Source organism: Aedes albopictus, chromosome 2, assembly GCF_035046485.1.
Source record: "Aedes albopictus strain Foshan chromosome 2, AalbF5, whole genome shotgun sequence".
Taxonomy (NCBI): domain Eukaryota; kingdom Metazoa; phylum Arthropoda; class Insecta; order Diptera; family Culicidae; genus Aedes; species Aedes albopictus.
The window spans coordinates 339,181,645-339,206,919 of NC_085137.1; the positions used below are offsets into that span (position 1 = coordinate 339,181,645).

At 41.7% G+C, this 25,275-nt stretch overlaps 2 protein-coding genes across 4 annotated transcripts; one reads left to right on the forward strand and one right to left on the reverse strand.

Moving 5' to 3' along the window:
* Nucleotides 1–6,863: 6,863 nt before the first annotated feature.
* LOC109431672 (cleavage and polyadenylation specificity factor subunit 6) lies at nt 6,864–17,371 on the reverse strand. 3 transcript variants are annotated; one of them, XM_019707927.3, is made up of 6 exons: nt 17,036–17,370; nt 16,272–16,970; nt 10,315–10,464; nt 9,721–10,151; nt 9,329–9,646; nt 6,864–9,026 (listed from the first exon to the last, which is right to left on the reverse strand). In XM_019707927.3, exons 1-6 carry the CDS (start codon nt 17,099–17,101, stop codon nt 8,861–8,863), a joined length of 1,830 nt encoding a protein of 609 aa, XP_019563472.2. In that variant the 5' UTR covers nt 17,102–17,370; the 3' UTR covers nt 6,864–8,860. The 3 variants fall into 3 exon arrangements, with proteins under 3 accessions (XP_019563472.2, XP_019563471.2, XP_029730395.2); XM_019707926.3 differs by having other exon boundaries at nt 10,267–10,464; XM_029874535.2 differs by lacking the exon at nt 10,315–10,464 and having other exon boundaries at nt 17,036–17,371.
* Nucleotides 17,372–19,544: 2,173 nt separating this feature from the next.
* Nucleotides 19,545–24,626, forward strand: LOC109431664 (small ribosomal subunit protein uS4). The gene is made up of 4 exons (XM_019707911.3): nt 19,545–19,678; nt 19,883–20,130; nt 20,325–20,511; nt 24,254–24,626. The coding sequence occupies exons 2-4, from the start codon at nt 19,908–19,910 to the stop codon at nt 24,429–24,431; spliced, it is 588 nt and encodes a 195-aa protein (XP_019563456.1). The 5' UTR covers nt 19,545–19,678; nt 19,883–19,907; the 3' UTR covers nt 24,432–24,626.
* The last annotated feature ends 649 nt before the right edge of the window (nt 24,627–25,275 follow it).

A 25,275-nucleotide genomic window follows, 5' to 3' on the forward strand; every position in this document is an offset into this window, starting at 1 on the left:
AGAGGTATCGTTTTGTTCGTTTTTCTCAAGGAATTGGCATCCCTATCCCTCCAATGCAATGTTTTCGTAGCCAGCATAACAGCGGCTCAAGCGTACGGCTCAAGCTGACAACCTATCTTTTAACACAGCAGCATAATTTTAATGCTGGGTAAGAAAACAAGAAGACCACAACAGTCCCCTGGTTTTTCTTGAATTCATGTTGACCGACTCGTTGGTTGTGTTCTTGGTTTCCTACCGATGTAATCTCGAAGGTACCTTTACCAGTGTCATCATTCGGGGTTTGCTCAAAACTTATATTCGAACGTTCCTGTCTTGGGCGCCGGCTCACATGGTAGTGATTCTTTTCTCGCTTCGTAGACAGTAGCTGTTCGAGCAGTTTGTATTTTTCTTCCAGCGCTTTACGCTGTGAAGCAAGAGCTCGTCTTGCCGCCTCTATTTCGCGCCGCTGTATCGCGCGCTCTTCTTCTATCTGCTGTAGACGTAGGGCAATGAGAGCGGGCTTACGGCATGGCTTCAAAGCCGGAGTCTTTGGTAAACTATTACCATCCATCCACTGCCGCTCTAAAGCTGTATTGTGGACCACCGTACATGGCTTATAATATACGTGGCCGTCGTATTCCTCGGGGCGCGTGTAATTCTCGCAGTCTCCCGTTCTTCTATTTTCCTGTACGTTGGCATCGTATTGTTCGGGGCGCGTGTCGTTCTCGCCGTCTCCCGTTCTCGAATCGTACAAAGTGTACATGGCATTTATATCGGCACCAATATACATCGCCACGAAAGTTTTAAAGTTTGTTGACGGGGAAATCGAGGGATTGCTCACCGGGTTGTGAGCAGCACATAAAAAGCGCTTGGATTTGCGTTTTCGTGCAGCTTTAAACTGCAAATAAGGTTTTATTATTACATATTTAATTCACATATAAATTCAAGATTCTTACACTTTCGGTGTTTTAACCAGATTCACCCTCCCGTACAACAATAGTTTATATTCTAAGATGGCATGGTTTGGATTCTAGTTAGCCCCTGTAGGCTCTGTAAATAATTCAGCTAAGATTAGTTATTGAATACATCTAGTAGTTTAAGTTCACTTACTCGCTGTTTTTCAGTTAGCTTTAAGTAGGATATACAAATAGATTTAAGTAGAATAACACATTTTATAAGCAAAGTAGGAAAATCAAACTAGAGCAGCTCTTTTGGCTCGTTACTCTTTCTACTGCCATCCTTTACAAACTGTCAATCACTGATCAGTGTATGATCTATGTACCTCCTACTGTGCAGCCAGTGTTCCCAGCGGCAACAGCACCGAATCGACATGGATTCCGATCATTCCCACGCTTATTGTGATAACGACCGCATAGGGCATTCCAGCAGCTGCGATGGCATCTTCTTCTTCCGCTTCGTCATCAGCTACCACACCTTCCTCGGACAAATCCAGTGATACCAGTCGTTCTTCTGGTAACATCTGTTCTGCCTGTTGTACCTCAACCGAACCAGTAGGGGATTGCCATTGATTGAAATTAAAAACAAATTCCGATGCGTTGATCCGTTTGAGAGGATCAATGGTGAAACTGGGTCCTGAATCGGCTGCAAAGGATAGACCGGGTTGTGACTGTTCCGTAGCAGGGGCGACGTGTGTATTCGAACAGACCGACCCATAGCGGTAGATGCCCATTTTGAAGAATTTACAAATTTCCTTTTTTCGACTACCGCGGGAGATTCCAACGTCGACGACCAGGACAGTAACGACGAAGACGATGATTTGTTCTGCTCTGGCGTAGTCGGAACCGTGCTGCGTTGAAATCATAGTGTATAGCTTTTGTTGACCACATAGCTGCTCCGCGGTCGTGTATACAGGCAGCGCACGTAATATCGACAGTTTAACGAGGTTTGACAGAGGTGCATTCGATAGCAGTCGAGTGATCATCGCGTTCTGACATTCGACAAAAACGTACCACAACATACTGCTCCCTTGCATCACCGCTATCAATAGGTCAGTCTTCTTTGTACTAAACAGAGAGGATTTTGTCTCGACGTTCTTCATTCTACTCTGAGTTCGATTCTTTAGCTTCTGGCCGGTGTCCAGGTACGAAGGAATACGACATACTCGTGTCTCACTCAATGCCGATCTATAATCGTTTTGCGCTCGCTCTATAACGGTGAGTTCCTTCTGTACGCACACTGTGGAGCATTCCATGTGCGATTTAACGTACTGATGTAGTTGCAATAATGGTAATTTTATCACTATACGTTGCTGACCCTGACAAAATATAGGTTTGATCTTCTTGGTTGTTCGCAAATCCTTGGTGTTAGTAATGCTGTTTCTGCGGGTATTTTGTGAGACTCACACAACTTGATCCTTGGCTCGAAATACACACTTGTCTCTGGTGCTGAACAGTACCGTGGCATGACTGATGAAATCGGACGGCTGTATCTTCATAGTTGAACTCGCAGTTTGATGGTGTTCCATAAGGTGCACGAGCGATGAAGTTTTCCATATTACATCTGACACTGCTACTTGCGCTCATATTTTGCGTCATCGAATCTGCTTTGGGAAACGCGCTTGAAATACGCTGCTGAGTCCCTAGCGATTTTAACCGATCTGTTAAAGATTCAATTCCTATCGGTTGTATTGAAGGAATTTTTAATTTCTTCGGTATCGTTGAATTGTCCGCTGTATGCGGTGAAGTTGATAACTGAATACCATCGGCTGAAGGTTCTTTGAAGGTTGACTTCCTTTGAATCTGCTGCTCCAGCAATCTATATTTTTCATTCAGGACTTTGCGCTCAAAGGCAAAAGCGCGCCTTTCCATCTCAATTTCGCGCTGCTGAATTGCGCGCTCTTCATTTATTTGCCTTAGTCGTAGGGCAAGACGAGCGGATGCTCTGCTTAGTGAACTGCTATTCACTGACGAACAACCGCGACCTGTGCATGGCCGGTTGTTATATGATTCGGGGCGCGGTTGAGGATCGCTGCTTCCCGTTGATGCTACTTTCGGAAACGGTGGTAAGTTTGCCATCGAAAGTTTTAAAGATTGTTAGCGGGGAAAGGGTCACGAAATCCAGTGGGTCACCGGGTTGTTAGCAGCACAACAAAGTCGCCGCCAAGTTTGCGGTTAGGTGCAGCTTTAAACTGCAAATTGATATTTATTATTAGCAATTCAGAATACATTATTTCATTTACTTACACTTTCGGTGCTTTAACGTATTTCACTGAGATTTCACCTTCCCAAGTAGCTAACATTTCATATTCTAGATAGGTTTAACATTGCATGAATGTAGATTATAGGAAATTCACATCTTTCAGACACTGTAAGTAATTCATAATAATTAGCACTATAGCTTCTCGAGTATTGAATAATTGCATGACTTACTGTTAAGTAGAATAAACAAATAAACTAGTTTTAAGTAGAATAATCAATTTGATAGGTAGAATCACTATGTGTACCCTTCTTTCATCCTTCTTTTCTTATCTATCTCCAATTTAGCCTCTGCCAAATGCAAAGCGCTGTCAGCTCTTGTCATCGCTAGAAGCTCTGTACCGCCCAATGCACTTGCAGTGTTCCCAGCGGTAACAGTAACCTCTCAGGGAAAATTCTCGAGGGACATTTTTGAAATTTTTCAAAATTTATTTGCTACAGTCCCTTCAAGATTTTCTTAAGCAAGATAGTTAGAAATTCCCACCAGATTTTCCCTGTTCTTTAAGGGTTTCTCCTCCAGCTATTCACCTCGGAACGCCTTAAAAGAATCCTCGTTTTTTTTCAAAGTTTTCACTAGCTCTTCGTTTGCATGGATTATTATGCATTTTAAGGTTTCTCCAGGATTCCCGTCAACAGGAGATTCTTAGAAATGATCAATGGATTTCTATAAAAGTCAAAACTATATCCTAAATTTTCTCCAGATCTCTAAAATAACACCAAAAGAGATCTTCAGAGAAATTTTGATTGTACACTTTCTAAATAACATTTTAAGGACAAATGACTTGGGATCCCAGTTCAACATGTACAGATCTCAAAAAGTAAACGCCTGACGACAGTATCATTTTTATTTTGTTCACTTGAAAAACGCTTCAAATAAAAAGAGCTGGCTTTGTTTTCCACGAGATTTGTGCCTCAAATCGTGAGAAGGTACAAAAGTCGGCCATTATGGCGGCCATGGTGGGATCCTAACAAGCTTGTCCTTAAATCATCATTATTAACTATGCAGGGGCATAATTTTTTAATATCTTTATGTTAATTTATTGGACACTTTGGATTTAAAACTAATTTGCTTTTATTTTATTTTTTTGTAACAATGTGTAACATCGTCGCACCCCGTCTGGTAGACGTATCGCTCAGCGGACGCAAAACGCAGATAGGAAACGGGGCCAGAGGATGCGTTGAGATTACAGAATTACAGTATTGGCCCATTCATTTCATTTTCATTTCGCAGCATTTGGTGGGGCAATGAGAGCGCAAGTAGTCAGTCCAAAGCCGATAATAATGAGCGTTAAATAATGGCTGAATAATCTTTGCTGACCACACAAACGCCATGGGATAGGAAAAGGGTATGTATTTTAGTGTGTGATCCTGGACTTCTTCGCACGCTCAGCTTGGGCGCTGTCCATAAACTACGTAGACTTTTTTTCGGCCATCTCAGACCCCCCCCCCTCCCCCCTCGTAGACTTTTGTTCATACAAAATTTTCGAAATTTGTATGGAGCGTAGACTTTGGCCAGAACCCCCCTCCCCCCCCCCCCCCCCCTAAGAGTCTACGTAGTTTATGGACAGGCCCTTGCCTATCTGAGTCATAATGACCCCAATTCACGACTAAGGTTAAACAATATTTACAAACATTTTAATCTATAGTTCAATTCATAACTAGCTGCTTTAGCTTTATTTCTTTTTGTAATGCCAAACTAACACCCCCATCTGATCACCTTTTATCAATTATTTTCTGTACACTCCAAAAATTATTCACGTCCAATTGACGTGAAAAATCACGTAACCTCCCAATTTCGTTGTTTACAACAAATTCACATGACTCATGTGAACTTTACTTAGAGTCATGTGACTTTGACGTTGAATTCAGGTCAAATTTACATGATTTTCCGGTCTGAAAAATATAACGAGTGACTCTTCAAAGTGAGTGGACAAGATGGCGTCAACGAGAGCGTTTGTCAGTCAGCAAGTAAACAACAGTGTTTTTATCCATCAGCTAAACATAAAAGGGTAAGAAAATTATAAATCGATCCAATTAAATGATAACTATTTTTTATCTTGTTTGGTTTGTATTTTTTAGGAAATTTGTAGTAATTAACTGAACAAGCAACCCAGGATGATAATTTCGGCTGCGGTTTCGATAATGGTTTGGCATCGTCGAAGAAGTTTTGTTTATTATGACGAGCGCATCAAATTTAATTTAATTATTTATTTATTCAAATACATAAAACGAATTGTTACACAGTTTCTCCTTTAATGCTTTTCACTTTCTCGGAACATAATCTTTAATTATCACTATTGGAATGGAGCGAGAAGCCTAACAGCTTCTGCAGGTTTCACATGAAAATTCGATAGCATCTACATGAAGTTCAGGTGAACCTAAATCACTCAGCAGTGAGTACCTTCGCCTGTGAATCACGTCAATGTTACATGAATAGTGTGGTGGACGAGAACTACATGTTTTCATGTAAATCGGACGTGAAGAATTTTTGGAGTGTAGAATCATCAGGTATGATGCATTCTAACAAGAAATTACAACATTCCGTAAAAATATCCAAAAGGTCAAATTGCAAAACTTTGAATTTGAATTCAGAGTGAAGTTGACAAAATATCAAAAAATATTAGGTAGATTGAAAAATTATGGAAAAAACTATAAATTTGACGATGCTTAATCTTAAGGACAAGGTATTTGGAGTACATTACTCAAAATTTCTAGAGGACCGTTTTTTAGAACCGTTGAACGGATTTGGATTAAAATGTATCACGCTGTTGACAACTACTAATTGTTCAGTGGTTGTCAACAGCGTGATACATTTTAATCCAAATCCGTTCAACGGTTCTAAAAAACGGTGCTCTAGAAATTTTGAGCTATGTACTCCATATACCTTGTCCTTAATTAAGTTTTAAAATTCTTCCAGTGGGTGTATTTCCTATGTAAATTATGATTGTGCTACTTTTCCCCGAATGTTGGTACCCCGAATGTCGTTTCCCCGAATGGCCCGTTTCCCCGAAAGTCAGTTCCCCGAATGACCCGTTGCCCGAAAAGACTATAACATTACATCCTTGTTCGAAATGATCACTTGCCACAACATGTTCATGGTCCTGGGAACTAGGTTGTTCAAAAAGTTAACCGATCATAATTTAATAAGTCGTTAGAGTCAATTTGGTTCTAGAAAGAACGACCAGCAATGGAAAGGAGTCATATTACCCTTCTTCATTCAGCAGTGTTTCAGCAGATCTGAGGAGCAATAGAACTTGAAAGAACCGCCTATAAAATAAAGAGGGTTGTAATTCGGGGAAACGGCATTCGGGGAATCGGCGTTTGGGGAACCAGAATTCGGGGAAAAGTAGCACAACCGTAAATTATAATATAAAGTTGTAAGTGTAGAATAACTCACATTAAACGCCCAAAAATATTCAATTTCTTTGAAAACCGTCGGACTTTCGCCAAATAAATGTTTTTTTAAACAAAAATGATATGGTAACATCATAGTTTCCCTCAACTTACGGTATGTCGAGAATTGGATTAAATCACAGAATTCAAGTGGATAATATAAAAACACTTACCTTTAGTTTGTCGTTATGCATACAATGCCTTTTTTTCTCGAAAGATTGCCCTTCGACATTGGAGGATGACCCGTCGCATTTACGTGGTTGAAAAAGCATGTGATTCCATGAAAATTATATATTTTGTTGATTGCCTTGACAGTTTCAAAATCGCAGTGAAACAAGGTATGCTAAATGTTCTACAATCGATTCTTTTACAATGATTTGTTTGCTACTAAATACCACCCTTTCGTTGAGTGAACATTGGGTACTGCTCAAATATGTTCCAAATTATGAAAACTGAGTTGTATTTGAAAATGAAGTTCATATTTAACATCAAGCTACTTTTACCTTGAACATTTTTGAAACACTTTCAAGATCATTGTAGAACATGAAGAGATAAACTGATACTGTTACAATGTATTACAGTAAGAAGGCTATTGGCAGAAAATTGACAAACCTGTTCTTCACCGGAAAATGTGAAGAAATACTTGGATTCCTTATTCGCTTATTAAGCCTAGTATCCAGATCTCAACAGGGTGCACAATAGTAATGACAAGAACAGTTTGGATAACGCAATTGCAATAACGAATAGTTAAGTATCGCACAAAGAGGATCAACTGTACGAATTGCTCTGAAGAAAGTTTTACTTGAGCGTTATACTCCTGATCTGGATACTGAGCTTTACATGGGGTGTGTAAATGTTTTAACCGAACCTAATAGTAACGTTACATTGGTGTGTGTGATGTGGGCCTTTAAAACTGATGTTGGATCACAAAAATAAAAATTAAATCATACAAGAATAGCTTTGTACTCTAATCCTTATTACTAAAATATCACAGGATTAAGAATTATGAAGTGTTGACAATCATGCTTTAATTAGTACCCACACCAATCTCACGTAAAGATTTTGTATTGAGTATAACAATTTGCAACGCCTACCAGTCACACAAAAATATTACATCAGTCTTTTCGTTACTATTTACAATTAGTGATATCTTTGGCATACATGATGCATAAAATAAATAAAACAAAATACAAAACAAAAGATTCTACTCCCTCAGAATCGAAGTATCACAATAATCGGGAATAGATTGAAATGAAAAGAACAGAAAAAGATACTACAATTAATAATGTCGAACTAAAACAACTTAAAGGATAATAGTCTTATAAATTCACAATTTTAACTCTTACTTAGCTATAGAAAAATACACAGTACAGGTTGTTTGTTTTTTCTTCTTTTTTTTTTTTGGTTATCATCGTTAGTTGTTTAATCAATAAATTGAATACAATCTTCTTAGTTTTTTTTGCTGCTCTATTCACTGATGCAACGGTAGGATCCAGGTTGCCTAGCGGTTTCGCTTAACTGCTCGTCCAGCGTACCAGGCTGCATACCGCTAACGAGGTGATCCCGGGGCTTGCCACAAAAGCGAAACATCGATGTGGAACCCTACGATGCAAGCCGTTCCAAGAATACTTCCGGAGCAGATGAAGTGGTTGAGATGGATGGAAGAAATGTTGAATTTTGATTTCATTTCCTTGCTGCGGGGTATTGATTGATGTCTAACGGTGTACGTGGCGGAACGGAGAGCCGATTGTTACAATTATTACTATTTTAGTAGATACAATTATCTTTAGTATTTATTCAGCGGTATATGAACCACATGTATAATTTATGTTTTCTTACGTTTGACTTCGAATTGCATTTCGCAATGAAATATGCATTCAACTGTCCCAATGTTCAATGGGAGAATGACGTGCCTATTTCGGACTAGTACCCTTATATTCAGGGTACATCCTACACTATCTCAAGTGTTAAAATTCAGATTGTTGTTCATTTCGAACAATAGACCAATGAGTATAAGTCTAAACATTTTCCCTAGAAACTAATGTTGGGAGGGCTTACTTTTCGCGAACATATACAAAAAGAAGTCAAATAAAGTTTGTCTGAAGAATGTTGAAGCGGATTTCCAAAACTGCTGCTGCTGTATCATAGTCTGTAACAGGACTACAACTTGGCAGCGTGTAAAATGTAAAAAAAAAGTTCGAAAGCGTGTCGATCAAATATCGAACGCTTGTAGTAGCATTCTTTCAAAAGGTGCAACGTTTGAGATGTGCAACCTAGTGCCGGGAACGGTGTTCCTCGCGGCGCTCACGATCACGCTCACGTTCACGATCACGATCCGACGACCTGTAGCGATCATCGTTATAGTAGCGTTTGGAGTTGTCCGTTGAATTTTCCGCCGTTGGCTCCGGAGTTTTGTTGCGGGGACGAGAGCGTCTAGACCTGAAACGAAATGCACATATGGTAGTAATTTCTTTTGATAGTACCTACTGTTAGTGAAAAATGATGACCAATATAGTTATTTCAGAAACAAATTAATGAAAATAGTAATCTAATCCAATATAAAGATCTAAATTATGTTTGTTAAGTTCATTGAATCTACCCGAAAACGATCATATTTTATGGAAACTACTTTTTCTACTCAACATTGTTGTTATTGGAAGCAAATTGATCTGCATTGGAGCATTGGAGCCTCCTCGATGAGTCTTTAACGGAAACAAAATTATATCTTAAAGTTTACTCACCCGTCACGTTCCCGGTCGCGGTCACGATCACGATCTCCTCCGCGATCTCGCTCACGGGATCGTTCCCGGTATCCGCGAGAGGTAGATCTCTCCCGGCGTGATCTCGAACGAGGATGCGACGTACGATCGCGGGATCTGGACCTGTCTCGTCGGCTGTAGCTCTTCGTCTCGATGCCATGCAAAGTATCCTGGAGCGAGCTGATTAAAATCTTGCACCGCTCGTCGTGTGCGACCTTGGATTGTTTGATTAGGGATATCGCCGTGGCTAGAGTTTCAATTGCACTCGAGTATTCCCCAGCGGCTGCATCCGAGACGGCTCTGTAAGATAGTTCAGTTTTCAATGGTAATTATTGGCTGTTAGTCCACGCAAACGACATGTGGAGTTTACTTGCCTGGCAATAGCTGAACTACTGACGGTGCGATTTCTGGTCATAATCTCTTCGAATTCTGCTTCACTTAGTTGCGGAGCGATATTATGCTCTGGAAATGGACCTCCAGGAGGTTTTCCACCGGGACCTGGCCAGGGACCACGGGGTGCTGCTCCTCCCTGTGGATTGAAATGGGGCGGAGGACCTTGTCCGGACGGTGGACCATGCGGTGCAGGTCCACCGTTGGGATGATTAGGTGGACCGCCCCCTTGGTTGAAGAATGCGGGATTCACGTGAGGTGCAGGACCACCCATCGGAGGACCACGTGATGGGCCTTGCATATGTGGAGGCCCCTGACGAGGCCCAGGGGGTCCGGGTGGAAAACCACCAGGTCCACCATGCATTGGAGGCCCATTCCAATCCGGTCTTGGCCCGCGAGACGGAGGTCCTTGATACTGAAAAAGATGTTCAATAGCAGACATGTTAGTAAAACTCGATCGCACTCCCCGACACACCAATAAATGATGCGAAACATTGAACGATTAATAAAAATGTACAAGACATATTTACATCCATGAATCTCTGTGATCTCTGTGATGGGTAAGGCGGTTTATTTACCATTTGCGGTCTATGGGGCATCGGACCCGGTCCACCCGGCCCACCAGGTCTGGGACCATTCATCCTCGGCGGCCCATTCCATTGACCTTGATTTTGGAACCGTGGTGGACCTTGCTGTGGAGGGCCATTTCCTTGATGCATTGGCGGACCCTGCGAGAATTATTATGAAAATTAACCGATCGAATATGCAGATGGTGTATGAAATGATTTCACGATTAACTAAAGCATTACGTAAAGCAAATCAAAAGTATATGATAGCATTTAAATACACTGTGCGTGATGTAGTGAATTAAAAATATGTATGCAGGTATGGGACATGATCTATTTTTTTTTTTGTTCAATGCAATGATAATCCGATTTAGTTGGGCTAAGTTTTGCTAGTATGTTTTAAATGTTTCTCGATGCTTAAAAGAACCTTCTACGAACGTTTTACAACAATTTATAACTAAGAATACAGATCCAAACGAAACATGTCATGAAATCTGTTTTCTGACGTGACATCCTCACTGGGATGGAGCCTGCTACTCATCAGTGTTCTAAGAACATAATGCTCATTGAGTAGGATAATTGTATAACAAATGTTAAGCCTGGAATACTACCCATAATCGCATATCAGTCCCATCTTTGCTGGGTTTCCTATTCATATGGGACAACTATGCGATCATAGGCAGAATACATAGCGTCCGTTCCGTCGAAGTTTGCATTTTTTGAAAGTTTTCCCATAAGAAATGTGACAAACAACTGTCACGCACACGTAAACGTTGAAGTGGTTCTTTATGTATGCATCTATACGAGGTTCTTTTGCTTGCCAGCTTAGAACCCCATTTCGTTGGCGCTTGCACACCGGAGGGAGTACGATGTTGGCTACGGAGTTAAGTATTCGGTTTGTTTGGTTGGAAATGAAAGCTGCTGGCCCTCGACTTCTTGTCCGTTCGAGGAAGCTGACGGTTTTCGTACTAATTGCAATGGCTGCCTTGTACTTGAATGGAAGTGCCCCAGCTTCGGCACATGCTGACGTGGCAGGAGTAGAAAGGAGTAAGCCGGAAATTGCGCGAATAGTATTATTGTAAACAGGCCCCAGTTTGAGAACCATCTCTTCAGAGGCGCGACAGGTTATTTCCGCTCCATAAAATAGCCGGCTTCCAATTACTGCATCAGCCACCCGCAGTTGAACTTTCCTGTCACTTCTGGCCCGCTTGTTCGTAATACTCTTCATCAAGTTTATCCGGCTTCTACAATTTGTAACGGTAGCCCTTTTTCGTTATTTGTTTATTTGTTATATTCTTATTTAATTCATTGTTCAATAATTAGAACTCACGTTAAATGTATAAAATTTGATAAATAAAAGATTTAGCATCAAAATAGCATGGACATTAGCTGAATCAAAATGATACCAACAATTGCATACAATTTCCTGAAGCGTAGATAGGTTATCCGCTACGCAAGCACACGCTGTAATGAGTATCACTGTTCGTGCTCTCGTTACCTTGTTAGAGAACCCCGAAGTAGTTAGCTTCTGAATAGTTGACTTTGTAACGGAATGAGATGAAAAGACAATTCAAAGGCAAGGGAGATTTCTTTATCCGAAATCATACAGACCTGATCAACGGAGACCTTCGGGCTTCCATTTCCGGGAACCATACCGTGAGATCCTATCTGAGGAATCACAAAGATATTCTCGTCCACTTTGTCCCAGATCGTGGTAGAAGAAGGATCGCGAAGTAGTGTCTTTCCCGTGGTGTGATTTTGTGAGTTAACTTAAACGTGAAGAGTACTTCAACGAGTATTAATTGTCTCTGTGTATCCCCGTTTAGGCCAAAAGTTCAATAGCTAGGTTGTGCGGTGAATTGTGCGTGTTGAACCCGAGTACCAAGTTCAAAGGTAAACGACTTGTGTTGTGTGGTATTTTGGGCCTGATTACGAGTGTCACTTCACGGTGAAATCGAAAAAGTGACACCGGTAATAAGGACGGTGAAAGTGATTCCCTTTTGATTAACCCACAACTTTTTCACCGTGGATTCGCAATGTGTCACCGTGAGCGGTTTTCACCGTGAAGTGACACTCATAATAAGGGCCTTTATGTGCTAATTGTGTCATCTAGCCAAGCGCGAGCGACGGCTATACCTCTACTCCAAAAATAGCACGTACATCGCACAAAGCGAAGAACGAGAGCGTCTCGCCCACCACCTTACGTCGCGCATCCACCCTGCGTCCTGGGGCCAAAGTTTGCCCGGCGATTCCAGGCCGGAAGGGAGTCTCGAACGTCACCAACGCACTCCGAAGGCAAGCGACATTCGCCAATCGTCCGCTCGTTTGGTCACGAGCACGAGAAACACTCCACGAAGCTCGTGCGTGGCCGTGAATCGAATTCACCGTAGAGGTACCGATCTACCAATCGTCGACACTATCGTCAACGTCATCGGCGTCGTCGTAGAAAGCACCCGATCGAAAGCTCGTGAGTACGTTCCACTAAATTTTGCATGCAAGTGAATTAGCACCTACACACACAAAAGCGCTAGCGTAGACCACAACCGCACAAGATAGGGCCATAGTTTGGAAAGGGGAAGAAGAAGAAAGGCCGGTCGGACGCGACCGTAGAAATGCATAGGTTATCAAATTGATTCAGGCCATGATTATCCTAGGTTATCAAATTGAATAAATGTTGAATATATAGTCCTTGTTTCCCTAAGAAAAAACATGTGTTAGTTAGTGATCGTTAAGAAAGTTCAAGTACATTTCACGTTTCGTTCCGTATTTTTTGGTCCGTCTTGTTGTAACATCCATCTTCCAAAACGGAATGGGATTGAAGTGGTTGGGGAGTCTTTGCCCGTGATGAGAACAGGATAAGGTCGAGTTCTGGGATATCGGTCGTTTGGGGGAATTTGTTGGTTATGTCTGTGTGGCTTCCGCTATTGAAGTAGAGTCCTTGTATGATGAGTCTGCTCGCTTGTTCCTGCGCATTGTTGATTATTCCGAAGCTGACTCTTCGGTCAGTATCTAGCCGGGCATCGTAGAAAACGACGGGTGGTCCTCCTAGGAGGTGGCGCTTAAGCCACTTGTTTAAAAATCCGGGCCGGAAACAAGAAGCAGACTCCGAGCGGGCCCATGGCCGCTACAAATTTTCTTTCACTAAGTCGAAGTGCTGTTTAAAGTTTAGGTGTCGGTCGAAGGTCACGCCTAGAACCTTTACTGATTTCTTCGTAGGGATGGCTTTTCCATCAATCATGATTGGCTTTCGAAGTACTGGATGGTTTCCTGAACAGACATGTGTCCTGATGCATTTTTCAGCGGAAAGTTCAAACCCGATCGTTTTAGTCCAACGCGCAACGGCATTCACTGCTGTTTGGAGTTTTCTCCTTAGGCCAGTAGTACACAGGGTCAAATATTTGACAAGGAAAGAACTCAAGAAACAACATCAGTTTGACACTAATGAAAATTCGATCGAGTCAAACAAGATGTTTGAGCATTGGTTTCTTTTTGGACAAATATTTGACCCTGTGTACTAGCAGCTTTATGGCAGCAGGATGTTTACCGATCACCACGAGCAGGATGTCGTCTGCATACGTAGATGTGTACCCCTTTTGGTAGTATTTTGAAGACGCTGTTCATGCTTATAAGGAAGAGTGTTACGGCGATCACTGATGCTTGAGGGACACCCGTTTCCTCATCCATTGGTTTGGACTGATGGTTGCCTATGATGACTCTAAAACTTCGATCAGAAAGGAAGTTTTTGATAATGTTACCAGTGATTCCCCATGATACATGTTGTTTAAGGATCTCTGGCGCCCATGCTCGATTCGATTGTAAGCCTTCGCAAGATCCAGTGAAGCCATCTCGATATAGTCACCCGCTTCCAAGGCATCATTTAAGACCTGTCCCAATGCGGCAAAGTAGGTTCCGGTCCCGAAACCTGCTCGGAAGGCATGCTGTCGAGGATCTAGATACCGGCTGTTATCGAGATGTTCCATTAGCCTTTGGTTTACCAAACGCTCCATAATTTTCGCCAAGCAGCTGGTTAGAGCTATGGGCCGATAGTGCTCTACATCATGCGCTGATTTGGTGTTTTTTGGTATGGGAATAACAAATGCCGTTTTCCAGCTAGATGGAAGGGTTCCTGCTGTTCATTCTTTGTTTAAACCTTTTAAAAGGGCAACCTTTCCTTCAAAAGGGAGATGCTTCAAAATGGGATAGCTGATTTCATCTGGGCCCGCCGATTGACCTTTTGCTTTACTGAGAGCAAAATTCAATTCATTCATGGAGAAAGGCAGATTATACGCCTGTCCTCTGTCTGGTGGGACTACAAAAAGGTTTATTTCAGCTTTTGGGATTGGGTGCTTTATTCGAAAGCTATTGGGATAGTTTTGGTGCGACGACAGACTCCAGAAGTATTCCGCCAAAGCATCGGCGATAGCGGCTGGCTCCCTAATTGTACGTCCGTCAATCTTCAGACCGATGCCTCTGGTACGCCTCTTCCAGAAATAGTCCAGGCGCACTTTAGAGAACGAATAAGAGCCGAATATCCTTTCACTGAAATCCGGTACACAGATGGCTCAAAGAAACTTGAACCCAACAGTACGAAGGTGGGACTCGGAATCTGCTCATCCTCCTACCAAGAAGCTCGCAGTATCCCCGAAATCTGCTCTGTGTTTTCAGCGGAAGCAGCGGCAATCTTTCTAGCTGCATCTCGACCTTGCGAGGCTCCGCTGTTGATTGTAACGGACTCGACCAGCGCAGTATCAGCACTTCAAGGAACTTGTAACGCCCATCCTTGGATCCAGGCCACACAGAAACTGGTCTCCAAAGGTGAGCCCATAACCTTCATGTGGATTCCAGGTCATAAAGGGATTCCAGGTAATGAAGAAGCAGACCGGTTAGCCGATGTGGGCCGTAACGGCCGCTTATTTACACGGAACACCCCTGCTGCGGACGTAAGGCTGTGGCTGAAACGGAAGGCGAAAGAAGCATGGTCCATCGAATGGCACCATGATAGAGAAAGCTTCACGCGGAAAGTAAAAAACCACACCGATAGCTGGAAGGACCTGCCGAACAGGCGGGACCAACGCATACTCTCAAGAGTTAGAACCGGTCACACCCGAGTCTCGCACAATTTTGAAGGCGGCGGTAGCGGCTTCCGAAAGCAGTGCGACATCTGCAGAGTTCACAATTCTGTGGAACACTTTATCTGTAACTACCCATCCTACGAACACGTGAGACAACAATATGGAGTCACCAGTATCAGAACAGCTCTACAGAATGAACGGGACAGCGAAACGGTCCTTCTAACTTTCCTTAGGGAAGCGGGCCTGTACAGTGCGATCTGAAAGGAGCCCGAACTCCTCTAACTCGTACGGAAGGACAACGATTCACACGGATAATGGCTCGAAACCCAGCGAAGCATTATTGTATTGGAAACAAGTTTTGAAGAAAAATGTTAAAAAATCAACAGCATAGTGGCGAACTCGCCTCGGGCGAAAAGCCACTTAAGGAAAAAAAAAACACGTAAACGTATGCATTGTGTGAGGCACTTTAGAAGACTCTCCATGGGCGATCTTTTCTCTTAGGGAGCATCCATTAAGTACGTCACGACAAAATTGGGAATTTTGGACACCCCCTCCCCCCTTCGTAGGGGTTTTTCCTATAATTTTTACATTGCTTGTCACACTTTCAGAAAGCCCTCCTCCCTCCTCGAAGCGTGACGTACTTTATAGATCACCCCTTATATTGTTGGTTCAAAAGCCCCAAACCTCCTAAGAAGTCTATGTATTGAATCATTGCAATATGAACTCCAATATTTCACAACAAAAGCATGAAACACACAAAATGTCATCAAATTTTCAACCCATAAATTAGGTTAATTAAATCGGATTAGCACTGTATCGCAAACTGTATGTTATAGGTAGCCCATACAAAAACACAAAATAGAAACAAATACAATTATTCAATAGAAAATACTGTACCTGTGGTCTTGGGGGTCCTGGCGGGCCTCCCATGTGCATCGGTCCCGGCATGGGATGATTATGGGGTGGCCTCATGCCCGGCGGCATATTCGGTCCCATTCCCATACGTGGTGGACCTCCTGGTCCGTTGGGTCCTCCCGGGGGTCCACCCATCGGGCCTCCCGGACCCATTGGGCCCATTCCCATGTTCGGCGCCGGAGGTCTCGGTGGCCCGTTAGTTTGGCCCTGAGCCGGCGGAGTCGGTCTTGTTTTCTGCTGACTTTCGAACTGGTTCAAAGCTTGTTTCGTCGGTAATGTGACAACCGGATTTTGGCCGTGCAACTCCTTTTTCGGCAGACGTTCCATCACGTACCGCATACTGTTCTCCGAGCCCAGCGAAACCACGCAAAATCCTTTCGATTGTCCATTGGCACGATTTTCGAAGAATTTTACCTCCTGAAAATCATTGACGCCCACCTCCGCTATGGCGTCGGCAATATCTTGATCCGTCGTCCACCAGGACAGGTTTCCCACGTACAACTGAAACCTTCGAGCCATATGATTCATCGGTCCTGGTCCATGATGATGATAAGCACCATTACTGTCGACTCCATCTAGGCGTTCAATCGATGGACCACGGCCGGAACTATTCCTTCCGTGGTCTCCCGACGGAGTAATCACATCATCGTACAAATCACCACCTTCTCCGCCAAATTCCTCCTAAAATCACAACAAGAAAACTCATCAAACCGTCACTAAAATCAAAACATCTTCATCAAACTTACGTTTGGTTGCGAAAAATCCGGTTCCAGGTCATCAGCATACAAATCAATATCCACGCCATCGGCCATCTTTCCTTCGCATTCGATAGCCCACCTCCAAAGCAAAAGTAGGCCTCCACTAACGAGCCGTTTCTTTCCGGAGATTTTTCACCACCTATCCCCACTGAATTTACTGGAAAATACCGTCAAACGAAGAAACTTTCACTCGCGAATCGGTTTTACGAGCACAGGCTTGACAAACAAGCGAAATTACGCGAAAATTAGTGATACAAAAATTTTCCGCTACGATTTTTCCTTCTCATAGCAAAACTTTCAACGAAAATGCCGCAAACCGAAGACGGAGAAAGAAGAAGAGGAGCGCTCAAAAAACGCCAACTTGAACTGTCATTCTAGTACCTCACCAAGGCAGTTTGACATGTCTTGAGAACGGAATCCGAGGCGAGGGGTTTACCGATTGATTGATGCACCAAGCGGTAAGAAGAAGAGTTTTGACATCCAAGCGGTGTGCCGTTTACATCCATCGACCAATCAGCGACGAGGATCTAATCGACGGCACACCGCTTGGATGTCAAAACTTCTTCTTCTTTTCGCTTGGTGCATCAATCAATTGGATGAGAAAGAAACTGTAATCAAGACTTAGTCAAATCTAGATCTCTCATGTTGCTTTCGCCCTTATTAAAACTCAATCTAGAAGTGACAAGATGCAAATTCAATTGGGTTTTTAAATTATGAAAAATGTATTGAGTTTTTGATTTTATACGAAAAAGCACCTTTTTTTGAGTATCTATGATCACAGAGAACAGACATCCAGGCTAGAACAAATTTCATTCGGAAAGTTGTGTAAGGATTTGAATCTTTACTTGAGTAAGGTTGCAAACCAATACATGATGACACCACTAACGCCACCAAACACCATATTGCCACAGTCAGTGGTGAATTGAAACATTTCAAGTGGTGAATTAAATTAGTATGGGAAATTAAGCGATTGCAGCGCCACGCTATTGCCACTTGTGTTGCCGATTTCAAATGGCCGTTAAATTCCTTACACAGTTTCGGAACTGGACTTGGATGTCTGTTCTCTGTGCTATGATTGTTTTCAGATTTTTAGAACTTTGTTTTGGTACCTAAAAACGATTTCAAAGAGATTTTTTGAAATCGCCTTTTGACAGCTGGGCAACTGTTTGACAGCTCCGCCCAGTACAAACTGCGACGAGGGTTGATTCGGCAAATCACTCCCATACAAACTTTAAATTGATTTTGAAATAGGTTCCCGGACACCAAAATTCATGAAAATTTGGATCTCGGCTCAGTTTGATATGCAGAATCAGAATAGTCTATTTTCCGAAACGACAACAGTGTTGATATTGATATTAACACTCACGGGCTTGGGCGCAACCTCCTGTCAAATTTTCATTCATGAAATGAGCGATCAGCTGATCCGAAACGTCTCGTAAAATGGCTCATATCGAATTATCTCAACACCGTTAAAGATGCCAATTGGGTTCTCTATCCGGATTATTTCATAATTGGAATCTCCGTCCAAAAATTAGCCGAAATCCAAAATTTAATATTTTTTGGAGCCCGGGAAGTATTTTTAAAATACATTTAAAGCTTGTATGGGGAAAATTTTTTGTTCGGGCCGAATTGGCTTCTTAAGTGGTGTTGAGATAATTCCATATTCTGAATCTACATGTCAAACTGAGCCGAAATCCAAATTTTCATGAATTTTGGTGCCCGGGAACCTATTTAAAAATCAATTTGAAGTTTATATGGGAGCGATTTGCCAAATCACCCCTCGTCGCATTTTGTACTGGGCGGAGCTGTCAAGCAGTTGCCCAGCTGTCAAAAGGTGATTTGAAAAAATCTCTTTGAAATTGATTTTTGGTATCAAAATAAAGTTCTAAAAATCTGAAAAAAAGTCATAGTGGCTTAGAAAAAGGTGCTCTTTCGTATAAAGTCAAAAAATCAAAACATTTTTCTAAATTTAAAAACCCAATTGTCATTTTATCGATTGAACTGTCATTCTATCCATGGAAATTAAAATTGTTTTGTTTTTTTTAACCATCAAAACAAAGGTATTGAAACTCAATATAATCACAGACGAATTTATCTTCGTTTGTGATATAATCACGTTATACTCAGAAAAATGGTATGATCGAGGTATCATGTGGTATCATCATCAACATTGTTGTCACTTCGTAAAATGCCTTATATAGGGCCCCGCACGAAATTCTTTCCCTCTCTTTCATTCTCATTTAAATTTTGTCAACAACAAGGCCAGTAAATGTCAAAATCCCATACAAAATCAAAACAGTGCCTAAACAGAAGACGTTTAAAATCAGCTGATTTGGAGGCCTTTGACAGTTTCCTATGAAAATGACAGTTCAGCTTTTGCGCCTTTGTTCGGCAGTTGTAAACAGTGGCATACACGGACCTGTCAACTGAAAAGGCCTATTAAACCCCGATTACAATCATTACCATAATTCAAATACGCATGCGGTAGCCCCCCGAACAATCTGCAAAGCGGCGCCGCACTTTCATTTCCCTTTTTCGACCAAACTGTCAAGCTCATTTCCGCTTCTCGCTGTTCGTTCTCTTTTCATTGTCGAATCTTGACAAAGCAACACGCATTGTGGACGAGCTAAGGTTGGTTTCTCTAATTTTACTGAAGTGATGATAATTTAGTGTTTAGTGAAATAGTAGTTTTGGAAATAGTGTTGATTCTTCTTATTAAAACAATGTTAAAGTTCAAGTAAAATTCGTAAAAAGCTAGTGTTTGACCAATTCGGTCCGTCGAACGCCACGTTCTCATCCACCGCTTCCATCTTGTTGTTCATCTCAGAATTTCAGGTGCTAACGTCCACCCGGCAACAATATGGTGAACCATCGTATTCCGTCGGTCTTCTCCAAGACCTATGTGACCCCGCGTCGTCCGTTCGAAAAGCCGCGCCTCGATGCGGAACTGAAAATCATCGGCCAGTACGGTCTGCGCAATAAGCGTGAGGTCTGGCGTGTCAAGTACACCCTGGCCAAGATCCGCAAGGCCGCCCGAGAGCTGCTCACCCTCGAGGAGAAGGACGAAAAGCGTCTGTTCCAGGGTAAGTTTTGTTCCGTTTCTTAATTGTGATTTTAATTTATGATGAAATTTCTAGTTACCAATAATTCTGACACCTCTTGGCAGAACAAATTTTGTTGAAAGTAACTACCTTTTAATCAACTGATTTTAGAAAAACAAGTTTATAAAATTATCGCATTGCTACCTACAATTTCTAATGAAGTCGTTGTTTTGCAGGTAACGCTCTGCTGCGTCGTCTGGTTCGTATCGGAGTGCTGGATGAATCCCGCATGAAGCTCGATTACGTTCTCGGTCTGAAGATCGAGGATTTCCTGGAGCGTCGCCTGCAGACCCAGGTGTTCAAGCTGGGATTGGCCAAGTCCTACCATCATGCTCGCGTTCTGATCCGCCAGAGACACATCCGGTAATTATCGTTGCCTCCCCGTGTGATTGCCCATTTCCCATACAGGTCCGTCCATCCGAACCCGAACGGTTGTTCATGCTGTGCATTTCTTTCTGCATCTCAGTTCTTTAGTGAGATTTTGCGATGGCTTGCTGTCGCAAATGATCGTGAGTGCCACTTAGGTATCGGGGGTAACACCCGGGTATCCTAACGCCTCACAATGATCTGATTGGAAACAAAAGGTTCCGAAGAGAATGGGACCAGTGAGAATCCTCTTCGATCTGAAGATGGAGCGACGTTTCGCAGCTCGCAAGGATAAGAACATCCCATCGGGAAACGGATTGAAAGCCCATGCACTTGACCGTCGAACGCCAGGTAAATTCCGAAAAGTGGTATTAAATGCAATTTCAGCTATTTCTAGATTAAGTTTAAATCAGGGCGAACGTAACATGATCGATTTCTCTTCATCAATTCTCTCTTCTGCAAATTAAAGTGACAAGATGCTAATTCAATCGAACTTTTTTACACTTAAGCAGTTAGTACACAAGGTCAAATATTTGTCCAAAAAGAAACCAATGCTCAAACATCTTGTTTGTCTCGATCGAATTTTCATTAGTGTCAAACTGATGTTGTTTCTTGAGTACTTTCCTTGTCAAATATTTGACCCTGTGTGCTAACAGCTTTAGACTCTAGATTGCATCGCAACCTTGCGATTTACGGCCAAAAAGTGCAACCATACTTGCACATTGTCTCTTTAATTTGAAAGAGTCGATGAAGAAAACTCGCTCATGTTAGTTTCGCCCTTATTGAAACTCAATCTAGATTTCTTTTACCAGAATGCGTTAAATCGCCGCATATTTGAGAGTCAAAATAGAACTATGTTAACTAGGGGAAGCTGTGTATTTTCGTCAGTTTTGTTATCTTCGCCATGAGGGGTTTTTGAAACCATGCTGAATTCTACAATCAAGTATCAGGCAATTTGGCCTACAAAAACCCGCTATGTCAAAGAAAACAAACCTGTCGATAATACCCAAAGTCATCCTAATTAAAAAATAGTCGTACAGTTGAAAATTGGATTTTTTTTACACCTGAAAACAATATGCTGCTTTTAGTGCTAAAAATGAATAATAGGCTATACTCTAGACAAACATTTGAAAACGGCGTAACATTCATTGCAAATTTCTGCTTCTCCAGCTCCTGCTGAGCATATTTCACATTATTCATGCAATTTCTGACCAGTAACAGAGAGAGCAGACTCTTCTCTATATGATTAATTTTTACCCTTCATTGGGGCTATACCATGCCTGTTGATGTAATAATAATAATAAATAAATAACAAGTTTTTATAAATACAATGAAATACGCCTAGGAGGGACGGAAGATGTAAAGGGGCGCAATGGTTGTTTCGCCCTTTTAACATGATGGTCTAGCTTTACTAAATCTCTGTGAATCACAGAAATCTGTGTATTTAATCAGTTTTATTCATATGACCTAATGACTGCAGTTACACAGATCAAAAAATTAGAACCTTTCAAATGCGTATTAATTCCTTCAACAGATAAGGCGCTGTCCATAAACTACGTAAACTAATTTCTGGCCATCTCAGACCCCAAACATGCCTAGAACTACATTTCGAGAAGACTCTTTCAAGGAATCGCGAAAGTAACATCCAGAATCTCGGGGCACTTTCTAGTAGGGATTCCGGGAAGAATTCAAGGATTAATCCTGAAAAAATCTTCGAAAAATCACTGCAAATAATGAACAGTTACGAGTAAAACCTGGAAGAACTCCTTCCTTACAATTAGAATTGCTCAAGATGAGGAAGTAGACCGAATTTAACTGGAAAAGCATAGCCAAACAAGTACATTTTCAAAATAGATGATTGACCACATGTACAATTCCCTCAGAGTATCAGAAAAGATTCTCATTCATTAACCCCACGGCCACGCTTGACGCGATGCATCCAAATTGTCGTAGTCGAGTGCCAGAAGAGCAATGGTAACTGCTCACGTTTTACACTACGTTGGGGAAGAGTACAATTTCGCATTAGGAACCTTTCTGCTTCTACCAAGATGGAGAGAAATGGGCCGAAAAATGTGAGACATTGAACCACCGACAACCGAAATGAGAATCTTTTCCGATGTTCCAGTAGTGGACATTGTGTATTGTGTTAACCCCACGGCCACGCTTGGTACGATACATCCATATTGTCGTAATCGAGTGCCAGAAGAGCAATGGTAACTGCTCACGTTTTATTACGTTGGGGAAGAGTAAGATTTCGCATTAGGAACCTTTCTACTCCTAAAAATATGGAGAGAAACGGGCCGAAAAATGTGAAACATTCACTGATATGTAACAATAGCGATTATACCTAACACATCATTTAAAGAAGAAAAAAATACAATTCATAATCTTTATTTTTATAAAAAAAATTATCAACGTCAATTGTTTAACTATTATTTTTCTAATTTAGTCAAAAATGCTTAGTAAACTCATTTGATAAAATCATTTGGCTCTACATTTCCATTATAGCTTGGTCTACTGATTCAACTTGGTGTTCTTAAACATGCTTTGCCATAAACATAATCGCACAGCACGGGAATATGAATTTTTCTTACACATGAGAAGCTACATAGCTATTAGTTTTCATCAGATTTTCACATGAGCATTTAGCATATGTGATCTCATTAGATGCTATTTGAACATTACGCCATTTCCATACGGTTTTATTTGAAGTTAGGTAATTAGTTTTTTCAATAGTTTCCATAAACGTCTTGAATTTCATTTGATTTTAACGATGAAATTGTTATTTTTAACAATCCAATAACATATGCAAAAAAATACGGAAAAACTAGAGATTCGAATCAAGTTTAACTAAGGATAAGATGATCATATCAGGAAAATTATTTTTCTTTTTCTCAGAATTATGTTTAAAATGTTCAAGTTAACTTCATGTAGCCTTTGCATGCGAAAAGTGAATAATTTCCATGAAAAATAAACGTAAAAAGTTTTCACCCCACGGCCACGCTTGGTACGATACATCCACATTGTCGTAATCGAGTGCCAGAAGAGCAATGGTAACTGCTCACGTTTCATTACGTTGGGGAAGAGTACAATTTCGCATTAGGAACCTTTCTGCTTCTACCAATATGGAGAGAAACGGGCCGAAAAATGCGAGACAGTAGAATTGAAACAAACTTTGTATGCATCTGAAATCAACCTTCATTGAAAAGTAACCCCACGGCCACGCTCGGATTGATCGTCTTGTGTCAATTTCGGGTGCCAGATGAGCAATGGTAACTGCTCGTAATACACACACGTCGGGGAAGAGAAAAACTCGTATTAGGAACCTTTCTGCATCCTACCAGATGGACAGAAACGGGCCGAAAAATATGAAACATTGCTGCCATTTACTATGCTATGAATAGTTCAATGCTATCTGAAAACGTCACTTTACCCAACGGACAAATAAACCCCTCGGCCACGCCCGGATCGTGCCAACTACCCAGCCGATTCAGGGTGCCAGAAGAGCAATGGTAACTGCTCATATTCACACACGCAGGGGCAGATTAAAACTTCATTAGGAACCTTTGCTGGCTTGAAATCGGTAGCCGCAAATGGGCCGAAAAATGAAGGACAAACAAACGCTTATGGAAGTAAAGTGACGTTTTCGTAGCCAGCTAAAACGCATTGTATTATTCAATCTTTAAGCTCATGTTCTAATCATCAATTTTCTCTTTCCTTATTCTCTCCACCCCAACAGCGTCCGTAAGCAGGTCGTGAACATTCCGTCGTTCATCGTCCGCTTGGATTCCCAGAAGCACATCGACTTCTCGCTCAAGTCGCCCTTCGGTGGTGGCCGTCCTGGTCGCGTCAAGAGGAAGAACATGAAGAAGGGACAGGGTGGCAGCGGTGGTGCCGATGAGGAAGAGGAAGATTAAGCCATTCGTTTGAGAGAAACACCAACCTCCCCTGAGGATGTCCGGTCAAATCCGTCGTAGTCGTCTTGCAAATGTGTGGAATCGCATGGCAACAGGTTGCCGGCGCCAATTCCGATAATGCCGGATGTTTTCGGGTGGTGTTTTATTTCGGATAAGGAAATAATTAAAAATATAAACTTTTATTGTCAAAAGTTATTTTTTTGGTGTTTTTTTTTTACTTTCACAAGCTTTCCTTTTTTATTTTGTTCATTAAACCATCGAGGTAATTCCATAGGCGAACCAACGTATTTTGGACACAGCGTTACGCCAATTTGTTTTGGACACTTCCATTTGTTTTTGTCGTAAGTGTCCAAAAAATATTGGCGCGTTGCTGTGTCCAAAATATGTTGATTCCGCTATAACTTGCAACTCCGAAAACCATACAAATATAGGGTCTAAAATCATTTGAACAGGATGACCTATTTTAGGCATTTTACGCTATAACTCAGTCAATTTCACAATTACTAGGTATTGCCCATTGCACGGTGACGTCATCAAGAAATCGCTCTCTTTCTCTCCTACGGAAAATTAGAAAACAACAGGACCAACACCTGTCAAATTTGACAGGTACTGGTCCTGTTGTTTTCAAACTCTCTGAAGGAGCAAAAGAGATAGAATTTCGCCGTGAGGTGGTCTATTGTACTGCCGTGAATCGCAAGTCAGTCCCATCTGCAATTTGGTCAAAATTTAGGTACGCGGTCCGCGTAAAAAAAACGAATTATTTAAAAAAAGCGTTAAAAGTCGCGTTATTTCAAATTACGTGGACTAGAGATTTCATGAGGGTTTTTAGGGGTGTTTCAAGGGG

Bases quoted from the DNA above. Each gene is read 5' to 3' on its own strand.
- LOC109431672 (XM_019707926.3), bottom strand. From the start codon at position 17,101: ATGGCCGATGGCGTGGATATTGATTTGTATGCTGATGACCTGGAACCG. The intron at 10,465-16,271 runs GTACAGTATTTT...TAATTCTCGCAG, and splicing joins CAGGACCCCCAAGACCACAG to GGTCCGCCAATGCATCAAGG. The intron at 10,152-10,266 runs GTAAATATGTCT...CATCTTTTTCAG, and splicing joins GATCACAGAGATTCATGGAT to TATCAAGGACCTCCGTCTCG.
- LOC109431664 (XM_019707911.3), top strand. From the start codon at position 19,908: ATGGTGAACCATCGTATTCCGTCGGTCTTCTCCAAGACCTATGTGACC. The intron at 20,131-20,324 runs GTAAGTTTTGTT...GTTGTTTTGCAG, and splicing joins CGAAAAGCGTCTGTTCCAGG to GTAACGCTCTGCTGCGTCGT. The intron at 20,512-24,253 runs GTAATTATCGTT...CCACCCCAACAG, and splicing joins ATCCGCCAGAGACACATCCG to CGTCCGTAAGCAGGTCGTGA.